General features: G+C 38.6%; 1 protein-coding gene across 4 annotated transcripts in view; it reads left to right on the forward strand.

Moving 5' to 3' along the window:
- Positions 1–20,356, forward strand: part of rgs3a (regulator of G protein signaling 3a) — a gene marked incomplete at its 5' end in the record, with an annotated part of 139,828 nt that overhangs the window by 49,170 nt on the left and 70,302 nt on the right. For all 4 annotated transcript variants that reach the window (XM_083929284.1, XM_083929285.1, XM_083929287.1 and 1 more), the window contains 3 exons: positions 105–182; positions 5,050–5,161; positions 9,961–10,004. In XM_083929284.1, the coding sequence (XP_083785410.1) occupies positions 105–182; positions 5,050–5,161; positions 9,961–10,004 (234 nt within the window). The remainder of the gene's footprint in view (positions 1–104; positions 183–5,049; positions 5,162–9,960; positions 10,005–20,356) is intronic.

A 20,356-nucleotide genomic window follows, 5' to 3' on the forward strand; every position in this document is an offset into this window, starting at 1 on the left:
CCTAAATGGATTTGGTACTGCAACCTTGTGTTTTATCTTACTAATCTATCACAAACAATATTATATCTAACTGACCACGTAATATGTTGTTTTTCTATGCACAGCCTCTTGACCTGTGTAGCCGACCTCTCATTATATCTGAGGAGATGATACTACATGAGAGCAAGCACAACTCTCTTAAGGTAAGTGGCATCAGAGCGGTAATGATTTTAATGTATGTAAATCTTTATAAGTGACGCTGGTATTGTTTTTGCCTTGTGAGTCTGTGTGTCATCATGGAAGTCTGTCTGTCTGTCTATCTGCAGCCAGAATTGATCAACCCAATAGCTTCACAACTGTGCAAGATACTGTCACGAAACTTTACATGTAGTTTAGACCAAAATGCAGGTAGATTTCGAAAATAGGTGTGATTAGAGCAAAGCAGCTGGAAGTAGATGGGTCATTCGTAGGGAGCCTTGGTCACAACGTTTTATGGCCCTTTTACTACTACACTACTACAAACCCTTTACAGGTTTGTAGTAGTGATCCAAATGTATTTGAAAATGGGTGTTATCTGAGCAAGCAGGCCCAGAATTAAGGAGGGGGCCCCCTACTTTATGGCCCTGGCCCGATAACTGTGCAAAATTCTTTCATAAACCTTTACAGGTTGTAGTCGAGATCAAAATCACTCAAAGATGAGAAAAGAAACAACCCCCCCCCCCCCCCACACACACACACACACATACACACACACACACACTTGGAGCCCCCGCACCTGGCCTGATTTGGCATTGTGGCTAGTGTCTATGCGTGTGCTATAAGAATATGCACAGTCATTTAAGTACTGAAAAAAAAAAATCCCATAGTGTGTTTGCCAGGCGTTGGCTTTGTGTAAAAAGCTCCGTCCTGTAGGACCTACTGCAACTTACTATTCTGCACACTGTTGACCAAGTCTTCATGCTCGATATGATCTAAAACTAATTTGTAGAAAACCCAAAAGCTGTACAATGGTACGTAGAAGACAGGATTGGATCTTGTTGATCTGAGGAAAGAGGAAATGCTCTTTTCGCTCTACTCTTTCAAAGTGTTTTATAATTTGATTCCTAAGATTGCAGGAGACAAACATTTTGTTGGTTTGTCACAACCAGTTCTTTGGTTTGTTTGTTTGCACCAAACTGCAAGTGACAGTCCATAGCCCCATTGCGCATCTTACATCAAATCGTGTGTTTTGGAGTTATATATGCATATGGAAAGGGGAAAGTACTGTATAGAGTGGCATCCTGAGAGGAGGAATGGGAGATTAGATTTCTGAACATCTCTAAAGAATTTAACAATGAGACCGACATGAGTCAAGGAAAGTTAATGATTGTTAAAACAGAAGAGAGCCAAAGGTTTGACTGAGCAAGAAATTATATTTTATATATAAAAAAACCTATCTATTATATATCTAGTATATATCAATGATCCTTTCACAATATTTACGCTCACTTACAATGATACTCATAAAGGTATCTTATACAAGTAGAAGTGGAACATATTTAATACAATTGTATCAAAAGTAAGAGTAATCATTCTTTAGACATGTTAAATATAAATATGTATTCTGTAACATATTATTTAATGTATGTGTATGTGTCAGAAAAACTCTGAATGTTTTATGGGCTTTTCAGGTTAAAAATTATTCTTCCTTATTCCAGAAGCAGGTCCAGTAATGTAATATCACCTAAGTAATGATATCATAAATGTTCACTTCGAACAGTATCTCAAGTAAATATTAGCTACTGCCACCTTATTCTACCAGTATGTACTTAACAAATATTTGCATTACCTTGATAAACGTGCAGGTACTGTAAAAGACAAACTTGTGATGCAAGTTTTTGTGTTTTGGCAGAGGAATTAATCACGAATAAAAGATAGACATAACATTCAGACAAAAACCTAAAAAATAATAGCTCTAGGTGAATGACTGGTGGCTATGTTTCTGACATTTGAAGACATTTGTTTCCTGTCTGACATGTCTATGGTGTTTTATAACACAAGGATCGATTCCTAAAGCAGACAAATTTTACTTTTTTATCAACATGGTTTGTAACATTTTGGCATCTTAAATAATAATCACTTATTATACAGCATATATTCTTTTAAATGCATCCACATTTACTTACCACCAACAATGAAATGTTTTGATGAAGCATGCATTATTATATATGCATCAATATGCATACCTGACACTTTACCTGACACATACATCTGTGATACTGCATGGAATAGTATAGCATACTATGAGTCTTTACTTCATTTGAATGTTGAGGTGTGTTAGGTGAGTAGATGTACTTATAATGTATTATAATCTCCATAAATCAACCTATAGTTTATAACTAGTCAAGAGCATCCATAAAACATTTAAAAATCATAAACTGAACTTCCCCTTGCGGGATTAATAAAGGAATTCTTCTTCTTCTTCTTCTTCTTCTTCTTCTTCTTCTTCTTCTTCTTCTTCTTCTTCTTCTTCTTCTTCTTCTTCTTCTTCTTCTTCTTCTTCTTCTTCTTCTTCTTCTTCTTCTTCATTTTAAGTCCCATCTTTATTTTTTGACTGTTGATATAGTGCATCAGAAAGTATTGTGAGTGTAGTCATAAAGCATTAATACATTATAATTCACTATGAATTCACTCATAATGCAGTATGTGGTCTTCAAGTGTGTCAAAGTCTGTGTGTATTTAGACAGGGAAAAGTATTATTTTAATGAGTTAAGTGCTTTCTGCAGTTCTTTAATTTGCCCTGTCATATAATCTTGCTGTGTGGTGCAGTGAAGTGCAGTGACTGCTGGCATGGAAGGTAATCTGGCCTCTCTTTGAGGTCAGTCATAAAACAAATATTTAACAGCCAGTGTTTGTCAGGAGGGAGTTTCTCTCCACTGCTTTATACGGTCTGTTTTTAATGATCCGTCACTATTGTTCCAGCTTTTACTCTTAACGCACCAGAGTTTCTCATCTCTACCCGGAAGGCAAACACATCAACTCCATTGTTCACACAAACATCTACCACTTAAATTATAATATCGGAACACAAATAATAACTAAATTACTGCACTTGATTTAATTCAAAGTGACATTTGGACAGAATTGACTTTTAGTGGATTCAGTAATAGTAAGTCATAAGACATTTGGTCATGATAGATTTAAGTGGATTAAGTTGTATGAACACTTAAAAAAGAACAAAACATGTCCTGAAGGATAGTTACTTATATTAACATAAGCATAATACATTGATTATTCTTTAGTGACCAATAATTAAGCATTCAATTAGTTTAAACGTATAAAAACTTCTAATTATACTTTCAAGTCATATAGCATAGGTCAAACTGAGAATAAGGTTCATTTTTTTTTGCTTTACTGGCCTCTTTACGAGGATGCACTTTTAAAAAAAATGACTTCCATTTATGTGATTATGTAAAACAAAAGCTCTGCTTCAGGAAGGGAGCATTATAGCAGATTTTATTTGCCAAGCTTGGCAGAGGAGGCAGAATATTGAGTTGAAGCCTGAGCTGTAAAATAACCAGTAATTTTGTAAGAAAATTAAATATTGAACAGTGCAACAAAAACTTGTAAACCCATCATGAGGGTTGGGCACTTTGAGTGCATGACACGAAGCAAATCAATCACATAGCATACATTGGTGTTTTATGAGCCTGAGAACTTCAAGTATTTGTGCAACATTTGATGTGTGTAAAGCATTTGTTTCTCTTTGCTGCTCTCCTCTAGTTAGCCTTGTCCTTGTTCTTGACTCTTACTGACATCCTCTTTCACCCACTCAAACCTTACCCATACACACACACACACACACACACACACACACACACACACACACACACACACACACACACACACACACACACACACACACACACACACACACACACACACACACACACACACACACACACACACACACACACACACACACACACACACACACACACACACACACACAAACCCTCTCACCACATACTGGCTACATGTGAAATACCCTCTCTGCTCATCTCATCCTTCAGAGGAAGCTACCAAAGCAAAAACATTGTCTTGAAACATGCATTACCCTGTGGACCTGTTGTGTGCCAAACTTGCAGAAGCTACTTTCATTCATATATCTTTTTATTTATTTTTTATTTTTTATCATCTGCATATTTGAATTTATTCTTCATGCTCTGTTCCTTCCTGCATTACTATTCATTACAATGCTTCACTGGTTTATCTTTTCTCACTTAACCACTGTGGAAGCATGAAGCCGGTCATGGGCTTGAACAATCACCGATAACTATTTCTGTGACTCTCTCAGAGTAGGCTTAGCAGACCAGCATTACAATAAATTATCAAAATTCAAGTTTTATTTTTACAGCCAGCTATTGCGACATAATTCATCTAGAAATGAAATGTATTGTCTGTAATGACAGTAGAATGGACTGCATTTGTGGTTTCACAGTAATATTGTGAAAGATCCATTGAATGCCTTGAGGCATTAACAAGGCAGACATGTATAACAATATATTTTTCTGTAGACACAGGGCCGTATTTTAGACATGTCTGTAAAGTATGTATGTGAAGCTGACCTTATATGAGACTTACAGTGATTCAATACTGATTTTTATGTTTATAACTTTATTAAGCAAAATAGCACAAGCATCAAAACTAAAGTGATGAATTCCAAATTTTGATCAAAAATTATATTAGTTTTTACTTATGTCAGGTAGCTTTTGCATTTTTGTAAGACACAATTTTTATGAATAGGTCAGTGCACAGGATTTACATTCAACAGGTTAAAGAGCAAGATGTGACTAGATGTACAGTATATGTATAATTAGCAATAATTATGTAAGCCATGAGTTGTGGGGAAAGCCTTGTACGGGACGTGCTGAGGGTTAAGTGATGTTATGTGTTTCTGATGGGATTGCATGTGTTTGTGACATGATACTTTAAGGTGTAAAGTTGTGGTGAGACCATATCAGAAGTATGAAATTCTCTCTCTCTCTCTCTTTTTTCCCTCCATCTCTGCCCCTCTTCTCGATCTTGTAGGTTACAGTGTTTGTCTACAGTGACCTGATGCTGGTGACAAGAGAAGATGAGCCAGGCAGGTGTAATGTCCTTCAGAGTCCCTTGTTTCTCAGACAGCTGAGGCTTCAGGATGGTAAGTACACTTTTGTTGTACCTGTCACCAAACTTCGTGAAATTGTGTTTTTCTGAGATGCCAGATATGTTGAGGTGATTTAAAATTATATTGTACTGCATAAAAGTCCAAAAATTGCGATATGTAAATATATCTCCATACATTTTTTTGCAGTTCAACATATAATAAAAAGGATAATGTAGCACTAAAACAAATTGCACAACTAGAAATAAAAATACAGTATTGAGATAACATTATTATATTTTCAGTTACACCAGAGGATATTTAGGGAAAGACTGCCCAAGTTCCTGTTGCATTGCTGTTGTAAACAGCCATCTCCTCTAGCAATATGGGGAGAATAGCTTGGCCATGAGGGCAGCACACAGCCTGGGCAAGTCAAATAAATAGGCTCACTCTAAATATCTGTGTTTAGAGTGATGGGCGGAGTCAGGGGCAAAGTTTGGAGTCATACTTGGGACAGGGCCAGAGTAGAGGATTTAAACTGAGACCCATAATGCTAAAAATTGATAAGAGCGAATCACTCTCTTCTCCAGCTGACTGTCATATTGGGTGTGAGGTCGGTTGATTATTATTCTGAGCAGGATATAAACTACAAAACAAGTCCTAAAATGTGTGGTGCAAGAATATCAAAAGCTGAGTGAGTAAATATGATGTAACAGGGTAGTAGTGTCAGGATTATGGGGATGATTTAGCAGGATAACAGGTGTTAAAGGGATATTATTGAGAGGAGATTATCAATTCTGTTCCACAGAATAATGACTTTAATGGCAGCATAGCTTTCAGAGTCAGTGGGGGAGACAACTGTGGCTCTGACTGGAAATTATAAATGAAGTTCTTTATTTGTCAACCTGGATCCTAATTTCCCTTGTTTTTGTTGCCTTAGTGGCTTATGGGGACAATTGTTTTTATAAATTGGTTCAGTATTGAGCAAGAGCTCTGCAGCTCGGCAGCTGCGAAGCGGGCTGCAATGTCATCGCCGTCAATTTGTGCCCACTAAATGTGCTTGTTTTTTTTGCAACTGACAGGCTCAGATTGTTATTAAAAGTGTCTGACAGCATTATTGGGAGGACCCTATCAAGAATTAATTTTTAATTTTGCTTGATTCAGTCTGTTCGTTATTGTGTCTATCTAAGTCTATCTCATGGAGAAGTCTTGCTCTGAAATTTCACAAGAGGTAGAAGTGAGTGACAATTAGAGAGAGGAGTCCAGGGTTGAGTTTGTTGTGTAAGCATAGCTTAGTGTTGTGTAAACATTTTTCAATGTCATAGCTAATTATTTAGCTGATTTCATCAATGTAGATGAGTTAAGTCACTGATTCTTTCAGAAGGGGGGCTGGTCCTGACCCTCAATAGATAAATCCCCTTATAGGTGTCAGTGTACCCTTACATAGCATCTCCCGTCTACAGCATTGCAGGAGATACATGTGCCAGAGCCCAATATCATCATTCCTGTAGGTGGAGAAACAGATGTTCTTACCACAGACTGTATAAAAAATGGACGCAGCAACTCCGTCGAGGTTCTTTCTCTCAACTTGATCCAGTAGTACTCGCCTACTGGAGTTGCCATCTTGTCAGACTTCGACTCCGCCTAATTTCCTCTTACTATAAAAGGGCAGTGATGGTTTACGTTGGGTCGAGGGAGCTACGTCCATCTGGCTGATGCATACTTCCAAGGCGAAGTCAAGGCCAGGGGCTAGCTGTCACTCAAGAGACCGGGCCCCCGATTATTCATACGCTTTAACCTCCAATAAAATAAAAACTAGCCTAGTACAAAAGAACAATCCACCCTCAATGTTGTCATGGAGAAATGACATAAACATACACACCTTAAATAGGTTTAATTATGCTTTGTAAACGGCCTATTTAACATGGGGGTCAAGGAGAAATTGCTCTATTATGAAACCTGCCTATAGTGGCCACTCGGCAAACTGCATATTTTGGCACTTCTGTGTTGGATCAACCAGGAAGTTGATGCGATTGGGGCTTGGATCTTACAGTAAATCAATTAGAATATCCAGGGGAAATGCACAGAGTTCACTTGTACTCATACTAGACATTGTGTTGTGGGAAACATTTTTGTCTTTTTTTTTTTTGAATAATGTGTAGACCTGCCTGTTTTTGTGTATTTTTCAGTTTCTTGTTTGGGGAAATGTGTTATTTTTTTCCCTTCAAGCCTCCTTAGTATCAGCGGAAGTTACTGGCAGAGACATAATGTTATTGTCGCATAAGATGCTGCTTAGTAGGGCAGAATGTCAAACAGACAGATCAGTGGTGAAGCTGTTTTTCAAATCATGAATATACAATGTGTGATTCCCCTGATGCATGCATGTCTATAAATAAGACTGCATTGTTAATTTGTCTTTCCCATTATCATTTAGTTGTTGATTTACTGAAAATGTAAATACCTGTCTTTAAACTTTTTGTCATCATAGGTTATTTTTCATTTAGTTTTTGTTGTGTAAAAAGTGGTTATTTATGAATATTTTTCCATATTTCTAATACTTAAGGAAATGTTATTGTAAGGAATGTCTTCCACATTTACTTTACATATTAACATTTTTAGAACACTCTAGAACAGATATTTTTGAATCCCAAATTTTAAAAAGCCTGTTGGCCCGAGCTGCTCTGTCCTCCTCACAGACATCGCTTTTCTCCTCTGGGCCACTTCTGACCTCCACCCTTCACCCAAACATTGTGCGATTACCAGGGAGGGGATTCAGTAGGGTTTGCGTGTCTATGCCTGTGTGTTTCATGAGAGGACACACACTCACACACACAGACACACATCTCCTCCCCGCTGCCTGTCATTGTTATTTCGCTTCAGCAGCGTCACTCAGGAAAGAGGCGCCGGGGGATTGTGTTTGTTTCAGCAAGGGTGTGTTTGACGTGTGTGTCTGTGTGTGTGTGTGTGTGTGTGTGTGAGTGAGTGCATGTAATGACATAGTACAAGTTCAGTACAGGGGCTTTCCTGTGTTCCTGTCACCCCAATACTAGGCTGATGAGCGTGGGAAACATTGAAAGCGGTACTAAACACACATAAAACCAAAATGACCATCTGTCAATCTAAACATTATCATTGTACTTAACAAAGTAAGAACATGTCTTCCACCAGGCCATCAACATGACCTTATCAAGCCCTTTTGTCAACTATCGCATCATAGTTACAGGAAATTGACAGAGCAGTTCAAATTGTTATGCAAAATATACGTTTTTGTCCTTCTGTGGGACAGGGAGTGAATTTGATTGACAGGGAACTACTGAATTTACTACACCTTTGACACACCAGTTGGCCACTGCTAGCAGATACTTCTTACATTAGAGATAAGGGCTTTTCAGAACAAATACGTAAATGTGTGTTTTAAAAGTATGGAACTGGAAGAGAATAGTACCATTCTTTAATTCAAGTCTTCATCAAAAAGCCCCTCACACAGTGCTGTATCACAGGACACAGAAAGATATCCAACAGTGACCTCTGCTGTTGGTTATAAAAAGAAACACTTTTTGTTCATCTGTCCTCATGGAGATAAAATACAGAAACAGGAACCGGTCAAAGAGCTGCCTGTGGAGGCTGCTGTCTGCTGTCAATATTCAGGTAGAGACTTGAGGCTAGAGGGAGTTTTCTAAACATACGCTTTATACAAGAAAAAAATGCAGACTGTTCTTCCTGCAGAGGCACAAGTCCTTTAATGTTTGCATTTGTGTTCCTCAGTATATTCTTCTTTACTATGCTGAGAAGTCAAGCCCAGGGTGGTAAAATTTACTGGCTGGAGAGTCTGGATTCAGACGGTCATGATTGAAAGATCCCCTCCAGACATGGCTTAAGACATATGAAATACTCTTTACTATGAATAGCAGTTCATTCAAACACATTTGTAGGAACTAGTAATTTTTTAATCATAAGGGTCAGGTTATTTTCAGAAGACAGTGCTTAGTACAATGTGTTGCCTGACCTCATCAGACATGAAGTGTTTATAGCTGTACCAAACTGCCACAGTCTAAGGCAGAGTAAAATGCCGGCCATCATAGCCTGAAGAGGGTGTGAATGTCAGAATATCCGCTTCAGAAAGTTACAGAAATAGGCGGACACAGACTAATCTAATCTAATGTCGGAAAAGTGTTCAGGGAGGGAGTTATAGCTATTTGACCGTTCTTTGAGCGCTTCTGATGAAGCATACAGGCATCTTAACCCGACCCTAACACTACGATTGGGCTGACAACCCCAACAGCCTCAATGAATGTGGCTAGAATCTGAGTTCTCTTTCTTTCACTTATATGTATTTATGACAAACTGATGTATATCATCTAACACATGATTAAATTGATCATTGTGCTTTCTACCTCAGACTGGCAACCTCAGTTACTAATTATATATTCATTTAGTAATATAAGCCCACACAACACAACTGTGTGTGTGTGTGTGTGTGTGTGTGTGTGTGTGTGTGTGTGTGTGTGTGTGTGTGTGTGTGTGTGTGTGTGTGTGTGTGTGTGTGTGTGTGTGTGTGTGTGTGTGTGTGTGTGTGTGTGTTTGTGTGTGTGGTGGAGGCGGAGGGTGTGTCACTTGATTAAAACCATTTATCTTGACTACAGCCCCACAGGACTGTCTCACAGAGCACTACTTCAGTGAATTATAGGTGGATGCCTATAAGGCTGACCTTAAGTAAAAGACTTCCATCAATAAAAGTATTTCTGCAAAAACGTAACTGGAAATCAAAGATGTGGCTTTATGTACAAGAAGGAGGCAAGTGAAAATAAAACAGAGGAAATATGGTTGGGTAAAAGTCTTTGTTTTTTGTCTTACAGATTATGCTGAAGAACTGAGATTCTACCTTATTCACATGACCGAGGTAAGAGTAAGGCTTGTGTGTGTTTGAAAGTAAAGAGGGAAAAATGAACAGCCTGTTTCGTGTGTGAGCCAGAGGGGCAATCGACCCTGGTGGAAATGACATTACAGGGAATACGCAAGGATAAGCAGAAAGCTCTAATGAAAATGTCTTTTCTCTGTGTGTCTGTCTGATTCCATCTCAGACCTGTGTCTGTCACATACACAACATGCATTTGTTTTTAAGAGCTTTGACCTAATTATTTAATATATTAAGACATAAAATAACCCTCAATGTAATTAAGGCTGTCAAATATAGTATAAGTTACATGTTCACACAAGTAAAACACTAAACTATGCGGCCCAGGGATAAAAGTATAAAACAATATCAATATATTAAAATGTGGTGCATCTATCTGTTTACATTTTGTTTTGTTTTTATAGTTATAATGAAAATAAGTCATCCTTTCTTCCATCTGCTGTAACATCTCTCAGGCTGTCATTTTAAGATAAAAGGGGTTAGCCATAATAGTTAATATTGCATTGCTGTGTTCACCAGCGATTCAACACTGGTGAAGTTTATATTGTTTCAGCTTTGGTCGTATGAAAAATGGTTTTAGCAAAAGAAAAATTATATTGTTGACTTAAATATGCTGAGATGTTGTTTAAGATGTAAAAAATGCACAGTAACTGCATGAGCAACTGCATGTTGCGAAATCACAGTTTTAATTTTTTTAATTTTTCTGGGACTCAAAACCTTACTTTAATGCAGCTTGACATAATTTGTTTTGAAATCACCCAAAACGTCAGTGGGATTGTACATCACTGTCTGTAATCATTGTAGTGTTCAGACAATAGTTTTTAGATTCAAATAAAAATCCAATCAGCTTATGTCAAACAGAGCAGGAGGATGTGACAGTTACCTGACATACCCTGATAGGATTTCATACTTGTGGAGCCTGCTTGGCTGTTTTTCGGTCTCTAGGTTGTGCATGTGGTGGTAGCCGATCGTCCTCTTCCCATCTCTTTATCTACCCCTTTCTCTCCACTGCTGCTCTCCATGCCCCTTTGATTGCTTTTTAAACTCAAGAAGTGTGCAGAGAGAGAATGAAACTGCAGCTTTAATCACTCTTTAAATGTTGCTGCATATCGTGTTTTCATCCCTTCTACTCATTGCTTTTTTCCACATTCTCGCATCCCTTCCTAACCGTATTTTGTTAATGTGTAGAAGATGGGAAACACTGATCACATTTTCCACTAAGGTCTGTTTCTGGAGAGCTTAGAATCATCACCTCCGTACAGATTTATTCTTGTGGGAAACAAGGTGTGCTGCAAAGTTGCCAATGTTAGCATGCTGAAATAACCATGCAGATCTATGGTTAATGTACTAACAAGAATGTGTGGCTGGGTGGCACGATGGCGAAGGGAAGGATTGGGGTTCAGTAGCGTTTGGTCAAGTATTCCACTATACAGAGTAGTCACAACATGAACATCAGACATGAATTGTTGTTAAAATGTACACATTTTAATTCAAATTAAATTCAAACATGGGGTAATGACAGAAAGGATTACAACAGTCTTATAGTTATACATGCCCATAGACTTAGAGACTTAGACTTATTTATTGATCCCTTTGGGATAACTCCTGCAAGGAAATTGAGTTTCCAGCAGCTTACAAAAAACACAAGGGAGGTATAGATAAACAATAAACTCTTTGCTAAATAAATATAGAAAGTGAAAAAATCAACAGTAAGCAATAAACTCTTAGTTAAATATATATGAAGTAGAGATATAAATACAGGTCAAATACAATTCACGGAAAATTAAATCAGATAAGTTAAGTGTAGAGAAAGCGTATAAGATAAAATATATGTATGACTATATGGCAGGAATGAGCAGTAAGATTAAAGTATTGCACTTAAGTGGTCAATGTGTGCAATAAAACATTGTTTGGTCGCTGCAATACTTAATTTTGTCCAAAGTGGCCGGGCAGGGATCGATTCATTTTAAAATATTCACTCATTTTTAATCTGACAGGGAGTGAAATGCTCTCAGTGTCATTCTATACTGTCACTTGATTTTGATTATCTTCATTTGAAGTGGTATTGATACATTAAAATATGTCCGGATAGGCTTGCTGCCAATCTTTTGGAGTGGCTCTGTACACCCCTAATTCTGGAAAAGACCAATGCTAGTCTACAGCCCTCTTGATACTTAACAATGAAAGCTATAACGGTGAACTGTACGACTCTCAACTCTTGAATCTGTTGAACTTGGCTCAAACATTTTTTGCCTGAACAAATTAAACAAGACAATCTTTCTTTTTGTTCTTTTGGAAATTATCTTATGAAAGATCTTATGAAGTTTTTCAGCACTTCTCACACACACGCACGCACACACACACACACACACACACACACACACACACTCACACGCACGCGCGCACGCACACACACACACACACACACACACACACACACACACACACACACACACACACACACACACACACACATATTGTCACACTACTTTTTGCTTTGAAATTATCTTATGAACTTTTTCAGCACTTCTCACACACACACACGCACGCACACCCACACACACACACACACACACACACACACACACACACACACACACACACACACACACACACACACACACACACACACACACACACACACACACAGTGGCTCTGTACACCCCTTATTCTGAAAAAGACAAATTCTAGTCCACAGCCTTCTTGATACTTAACAATGAAAGCTATAACCGTGAACTGTACGACTCTCAACTCTTGAATCTGTTGAACTTGGCTCAAACATTTTTTGCCTGAACAAATTAAACAATACAATCTTTCTTTTTGTTCTTTTGGAAATTATCTTATGAAAGATCTTATAAAGTTTTTCAGCACTTCTCACACACACACACACGCATGCACGCACGCACGCACACACGCACGCACACACGCACACACACACACACACACACACACACACACACACACCCACACGCACACACACACACACCCACACGCACGCACACACACACACACACACACACACACACACACACACACACACACACACACACACACACACATATTGTCACACTACTTTTTGCTTTGAAATGTACTGCATAACCTCATTAGCAGCTTATGAATCTTTTAAAGGATCTTTTTTTAAAAACAGAAACTAGACAGAATGAGAGAGGCCTGATATCCGTCCCGTCAGGCTGGAAAAGAGGAAGAAAAGGCTTCAACATTATTCAGCCAACTAATTAGGCAACATATATAAATAGAAACTCTTATGTAAGAAAGCAAGGGAGAGAAAGGGAGAGTTTGAGTGAGTAAAAGGCAGATTCGGGATTTTATGCGACTCAATAAAAGCTCTGCTAGAATAGTTGGTTGTATGGAGTAGCTTTTATCATGTTATCATATTTCTTCCTGTGTGCTCTTACTTATAGAATTGTTTATATTGTATAATAATTACGTTTGTTTTCTCTGGGAAGCTAATTGTTCCTGGTAGCATAAAAGCCATACAGGAACAAATAATTCTCAGAGTTAGCAGATTACACTCATAGCAGAAGGGACCACTGACAGTTTGACACGTTAGGCCTGAAAGGACTTATTGCTTCTCTAGCAAAACAGTCAGCTGAGGCATCCTGGCAAGGATGCTCCCAAAATCACAAACTTGTACAAGAACATACACAGAGAAACAGCAGATTGTGTGTGTGTGTGTTTGTTTCCTGCCCGTCCTGTTGGATCCCCCCCCTCCCACACACACACACACACACACACACACACACACACACACACACACACACACACACACACACAGAACATGCAGTAATCTATTATAGTTGATACACCTGTCAGCAGTTAATTTCATACCTCAGGGAGCAAACAATAGCCACAATGAAATTCTGCATCTTATTCACTCGTACTGTAGCTTTTACAGTTTTCTATTTACTGCGCTGTCTTACTTTTATATCTATAATATCATATCATCTATTATGCTATATAGTTTAAAAATATGCTGATAGGTTTTCAAATAATCAATGAAGGTACTCTCTGTAATTCAGGTACACTTAAAGCAGCTGCTAAAGTGCATCAGTGCTCATTTATCTTTAAGTGATGACAGGTTCTTTACAGAGTGGTTGACCTTCTGGTCCTGCTGACAGGGCACACTGTTGTTTGAAGATAGGAGGAATTAGTAATGTGGATGAGAGAGGGATGAAAGAGAGGAGAAAGGAAAAGGACAGTCGAGATGAAGACATGTTTAAAATGCTTGAGTGACCCTGAACCCTCGCTGTGTGTGTATGTGTTTGTGTATGTCTGTGCATGTGTGCGTGTGTGCGTGCGTGTGTGCGTGCGTGTGTGCGTGCGTGTGTGCGTGCGTGTGTGTGTGTGGTTGTTTGTGTTTACTGAAATGGAAAATGTGTGATAGACTCATTTATATTATTGATTGTTTTGCTTTGGCTTTTTCTTATATCTCCAAGTTAAAGGTCCCATATTGTAAAAAGTGAGATTTCCATTTTTTTTTGGGATTAAACAGCAGGTCATGCAGAGAAATATATGCAGCCTGTATTCAGAAACTGTGCCTTTAAATGAGCTGTCAGGACTTCTGTACAGTTGTGATGTCACTGCTATACTATTCATAGGTAGAAAGTGCTGCTACAGTGCTCTTTTAGTCATTCCCCGGCTGCAATGACGGTGCAGTGACACGTAATCAGAAGACTGGGAAACGCTGACCAAAAATGTTGTAATTTCAGATAGAGGGTGAACAAAGGTATATTGACAGTATGAGAAAAATAATGTGTTTTTGTCTTGTTTTTTACTTAAAGTATGTTAAGTTGTTTTAGAAACCTAAAATATAAGTATGAAAGTGAAAATGTGCATAATATGTTCCTGTTACCCAGCCATTTGTTTACAACATTCACAACATTCACAACACACATGCATATCTAATGCACAGATGCAGACATTAACAGGGATCAATGTGGACCAAAAATTGGAAATTTGCACTGATTCACAAGGGCTAACATAGCAACAAATGCAAATCCTACATAACACTACATACTGTACAACTTTCCCAGGATGACTCACTCATGCAATAGCCCTCTCCACTAGTTCTCTTAATCATAGGGAAGCATTGTATCTTCTACATCATATATCATCCATGTCAGTTTAGTCAGGATTTTTGCAGATTTTTTTTGTGCTTTTTTGATGGAGACAACACATTCTTGAAATATATATTGTCTGTGAATTTTGTATATGCTACTTTAAAGATATATAGAATGGAGTTAGATATAGATTAGTCATAGATTGAGGTAAGATCGAACTTTCATGCTGCAGAAGAAAAACTCTAACGAAGTTGTGAGCAATTATACAACTTCAGTCTCCTCATCTTAAGCTTTCCATCTCTGAGACACTGTCACAGTCGGCTCCTCCTTTTGTCTGCTCCTGCCCTTCTCTTCCATGCTGGAGGTCATCCTATTTTAGCACTTGCTCAAAACAGAACTGATCTAACCCAGATTTTTGCATGCAAGAAAAGTGTGTTGGGGGGGGGGGGGTTCTGAACCATGTGTGTGGTTCAGTGACGCAGGAAGAGAGAAAGCAAGAAAGCTTTGTGCAGGTAAATGACTAACACAGAAAACGGAGAGAGAAACCCTGTATGAGATTACTGACCAGTGGAGTGCATCAGGGTCATCACAGAGTCATCATGGGCAACTTGGCAGACCGGCTCGGGACTAAGAGAAGGTTCGTTAGGGAGGCGAGCTCTCTTCAGAAGCACCTGCTGTCTGACTCTGCAGATGTAAGTCGTATTGATTGATGGTTTGGCTCATGGTGCATTCACAGTTTTAGAGAAGATTTGTATTGTATTGTTCTCACTCTCTCATCTCTGTCTAGCTCAAATGCGTGAAATGGGAAAAACAGAAATAATAGTGCCATTTTTTATAGTTTGATAGAAACTTCAATAATGGGAAAAGTGTAAGATATCAAGCAGAAGATGCCTTTATGCTTGCTTATTGCTTAATGCTACTCGTTTTGACTTAAACATAAATGGAGTACAATTACCTACTACTTATTATTTGTTAGACTAAATACATGTGATTGCAGTATAATTTTTCAGTGGGCATTGTGGCACTAAGGTGACAATGATTACTCTTATGTTGCTGTTCCTGGTGTTGTACAAAAACCTGCTGTATACATGATGGGCCTTATAATGGCTACTAATTTCTGTGAAATTGCCAGTTTTAAGCTGAGAATTTCATTTAGTGTACGATCACTCATTCATCACTTTCTCCCCTGTATTGTAACTGTAGCCATTTGGCACAATGCAGTTGTCAGTAATGGTCATAAAATCACGAATAATCTCCACTCACCAAAGTGCAGCAAAAATAATGACAAAAAGGCTCATCTTAAAGGGATAGTTTTGATTTTTGAAGTGGGGTTGTATGAGGTACCTTTCCATAGTCAGTGTATTTAAGCCCTACGTTTGGAGAAGCAGACAGGAGTCGTCGCACAGAAGCTAAGCAATGTGTTGCTGTGGACTGAGGCAGCAGCAAAACACACACACAAAAATCTACGTCAGTGTATGTGTACGCTTTATTTTGAATAATTTCACTGCTTTACCTTGCAACAGACAGCCCTTTTCTTTGACCCTACATTTTCTCAACGTCAACATCCATATTCCTACGCCTGCTCAGTCTACCATTGCAAAAGTTCTTCTTCTGTATACTCTGGCTCATAAAGGTATCCTCTTGTGTCCACAGTGAATGGCATTTCATCATTGATGCCATAATCATTCATTTTATTTTCCTCTAAATATAGCGTTCACATGAACCAATACAAAGTTTTTTATGTGGTTAAAATGTGTTTTTTCTGCTGCCCCCATCCACAGCAGTACATTGCTTAGTTTCCGTGCCAGGACTGTGTTCCTTTCTCCAAACTGTGGCCAGCATCTATGGAAGTACTTCATACAACCCTACTTCAAAAAAAAAAAGGTTTTCACTCATGAACCATACACACAAATTATATATCATATGTTTTTATGTTATTGGTTTTGAAATATTAATCATCTTTTGTACACGTTTTGTAGATGTCACAAGATGTCAGATGAGATAAGAAGCACCAAATAGAGAGATCACAAACTAGGTGAAATCACAGTGTGATGGCTTGCGTGCAGGTCGGGAAACAGCAAGGGATCTCTGTGATCAGGCTAACAGAACACTGTGTTGTGCATATAAATGGTCTTTTTTTTTTTTTAACCGGCATGTACAATAAAACGGTCCCAGTGCCCTTGGTTGCGTAGGCTGATGTTCTTTTGACATTTGTGGACACAGTAAATAATGGTGCAATTTGATAACTTCAGGACAGTGAAGACTCAGTGTTGATGCTTTTTCCAGGACTAGGAAGATGTTTTAAACATATAGGTGTTTGTTTCTTAATGTGAGTATTCTGTATATGCATTTACAGAATAGTATGCCTTTTATTGCATTTTTGTATGCAGTTTCTCCATGCCTTTAGGCACATCATCGACTGCATAACATACAGGCTGTCACCTACAGTCTGAAGGTAGAATGTGAATGATTATGCACCCAGGGCTTTTGTCAGCAAAAAAAACACTCTATGGTAGCCATTCATAACAGGGGCCACAGCAGGGACAATCTCCTGGGGGTTAGTTTGAACCGATATGTACTCTCTTTATACTGATTTAATATGCTGGCACACATTGGCATGACTGCAGTGACAGAGGCAATACATCTAAATATAATTTCTCAAAGATTTCCATTTTAGCAATATGATTACATTGAGATCTATGATCACCAATAACTTACACGGCAGCATTGATTTCAGTCATGCAAGAATTCTCCTGAGCTGTACTTAACTTTGGTTTACCTCCCTATTCAAATAACCAGCATCTGAGTTATTCACTGGATTTTATGGGGAAGTGTACCGGTGTCATTTCAAAATTAATAATTGATCTTTCATTTTTATAGGTTTGTAATTATAGTTTAACAATAAAAGGCTTTCACAACAATATCAAATACACAGCATGATTGCGATTGTTAGAATTATAGAAGGGAATTTACAGTCACTCTTGGTAAACTTGTAGGTATGTGAAGATTGAGGTGAAATAGTATGATTCGGGGACTCTAATGCAGCAACATAAACCTGTTCTTGTATTAATAGCAGCCGTATGCCTTTGGCTACGATTAGAAGGAGGCTAACGAATTAACAACCTCCGACAATACAATATGGTTAGCCGCTGTGACGAGGCTGTTTATATGGTAAATCAGCCCACAAAACCGTTGTTGGAGGAAAAATAATTTAGCAGTTTACCTGTCCAAGAGAAGAACAGCGAGCTCCGAGTCCAAGTTCAAACAAATGTTATTCTGAACTTCTCTCCATCTTTGAAACGCCGATATTTATACACATTTTATTGTGTTTGTTGTTTGTTGTCAGACGCTCTTTCAGACTTTCAGACTCCCTTTTTGACAAATCCTCTTTTTATATTGTTTTGCACTGCACGTAGATGTTTCCAACCGTGGAATCGCAATCTTTAGTAGAGCAGCCAATCACAGGGCTCACTCTCTCAGCTGCTCTGTGATCGGTCAAAGTCTTCCGTCCCGGGGTAGATTCTTTGCAGGCTGAAAACAGAGCGTAAGAGAGACGCAGAGGTCTGATCTTCTCTCACATCACTTCAGTTACTGTACATTATCCCCAAGGCTATTATGGAAGTTTTTGCCTAATACTGCCAAATATAAGCTGCCTACTGAGCCTTTAAATGAATATGATGGTCACTGGTGTATATATTCCCGGTGCATTAAACTGAATGCTAATCTCAATTGATATAATCATGTGAAAAATAAAAAAAATAAAACGGCAAATGATTGATTAACCCACTGACTAGCTAAATAAAAAACACACAAACTAGTGTTGCGAAAAAAGCAGACGGATAAAACCTTGCAGCACATGACTTCAGAAAACTTCCTCTAGTCCCTGTCATGTGCTTATCATTCTCCCCGTGGGTTATACAAAGGGCCTTGGGCCGAGGACTGCAGTTTACATGCTCTCTTCATTGCTGCTTTCTCTTGGCAAACCACAAAAGAGCTCTAAGTTGGAAACCAGAGAAGCAAACTAGAAATAGATGAAAGAGTGTGGGAAAGCCACTGAGTTGAAAGGAAATTACATTCCATGCTTTCTTTTTTTTGTGGAACATAAAACAGGCATTTGTGCACTACAAACAATACCAAGCCTGTAGCCAGAACCTATACCCCAGCATTACAGCTGGTGTAGAGGTTCAGCTCCAACCTGAACTAAATAAAATAACAATAATAATACATTCTATTCTAGGGCTTTACATGACACCCAAGGCAGCCTTACAATGCATAGGGAAAGAAAAACAGCAAAACATGACAAGTACAACAACACATTCATACAATTTTCATTGTATCCATCCATTCATGTGTAACACTGTAGGGATCAAAGGAAAATGCACAGGACAATGATCATTACAGTGAGTAGGCCAGCTTAAACAGGTAAGTTCTGACGTTGGTTTTTAATGCTGATATGGTGTATGGTGTATTGTTCAGTCAGTCCACCTCCAGTGTAGAGAAACACACCCATACCCAGCCATTTGTTTATATAGACTTCTAGGTTCAGGAATGAAGTTTTCTGTCATCCTTCAGTCATGAGACAGACATGCATGGAGACCAGACTTGACCTCTATTTACTTTACCCTGACTTCACCAGACCCCCTGATGTTGTCAGACAGCCCATTTTCATTCCAAGGGCATCAAATGCTGCCGTTCTATCGTTGCCCTTTGTTTTATACTGACGCACAAGGCAACCTTAAGCATCTGTATGAAACGCACTGTACTTCAAATGGTAAACCCACCTGCTCAGAGCAAGTGCTCCGGAAGAGAGGAGTGCATAGGGAGGAATTCATGGTGGGGGACGAGTCAAATAAACAGTGAACTTAACTTAATAAACTTTCACCCAGAAGACCACTATCTGTTTAATGTCCCATGTGTTCGCGTGTTGCTGTAATTACGTTACAAACCCAGGTATTTTAACCCCACCAAGGGTCTTTTCCTACACCTGACCTAGTGGTTGCGTTGTGTAAATCTAAACACATAGTCACTGCTTGACGAACAGAGCTACCCAGTGCATTGTCAAGTGAGGCAAAGGTCGCATGTGACGAGTTGGGATGAGAACAGTTTGCCTTAGATGTATCACTGGGACTCATTTCTGAATCAAATTATGTTCTATCCCACGTAGTAGATGTTGAGATATTTCACTGCTTAAATATATCATAAAATATTAAAGAAAAATTTGACCTACTGGTGGCTCTACAGGAAAAATCAGAGTCA

Source organism: Echiichthys vipera (genome assembly GCF_963691815.1).
Source record: "Echiichthys vipera genome assembly, chromosome: 16".
Classification (NCBI taxonomy): domain Eukaryota; kingdom Metazoa; phylum Chordata; class Actinopteri; order Perciformes; family Trachinidae; genus Echiichthys; species Echiichthys vipera.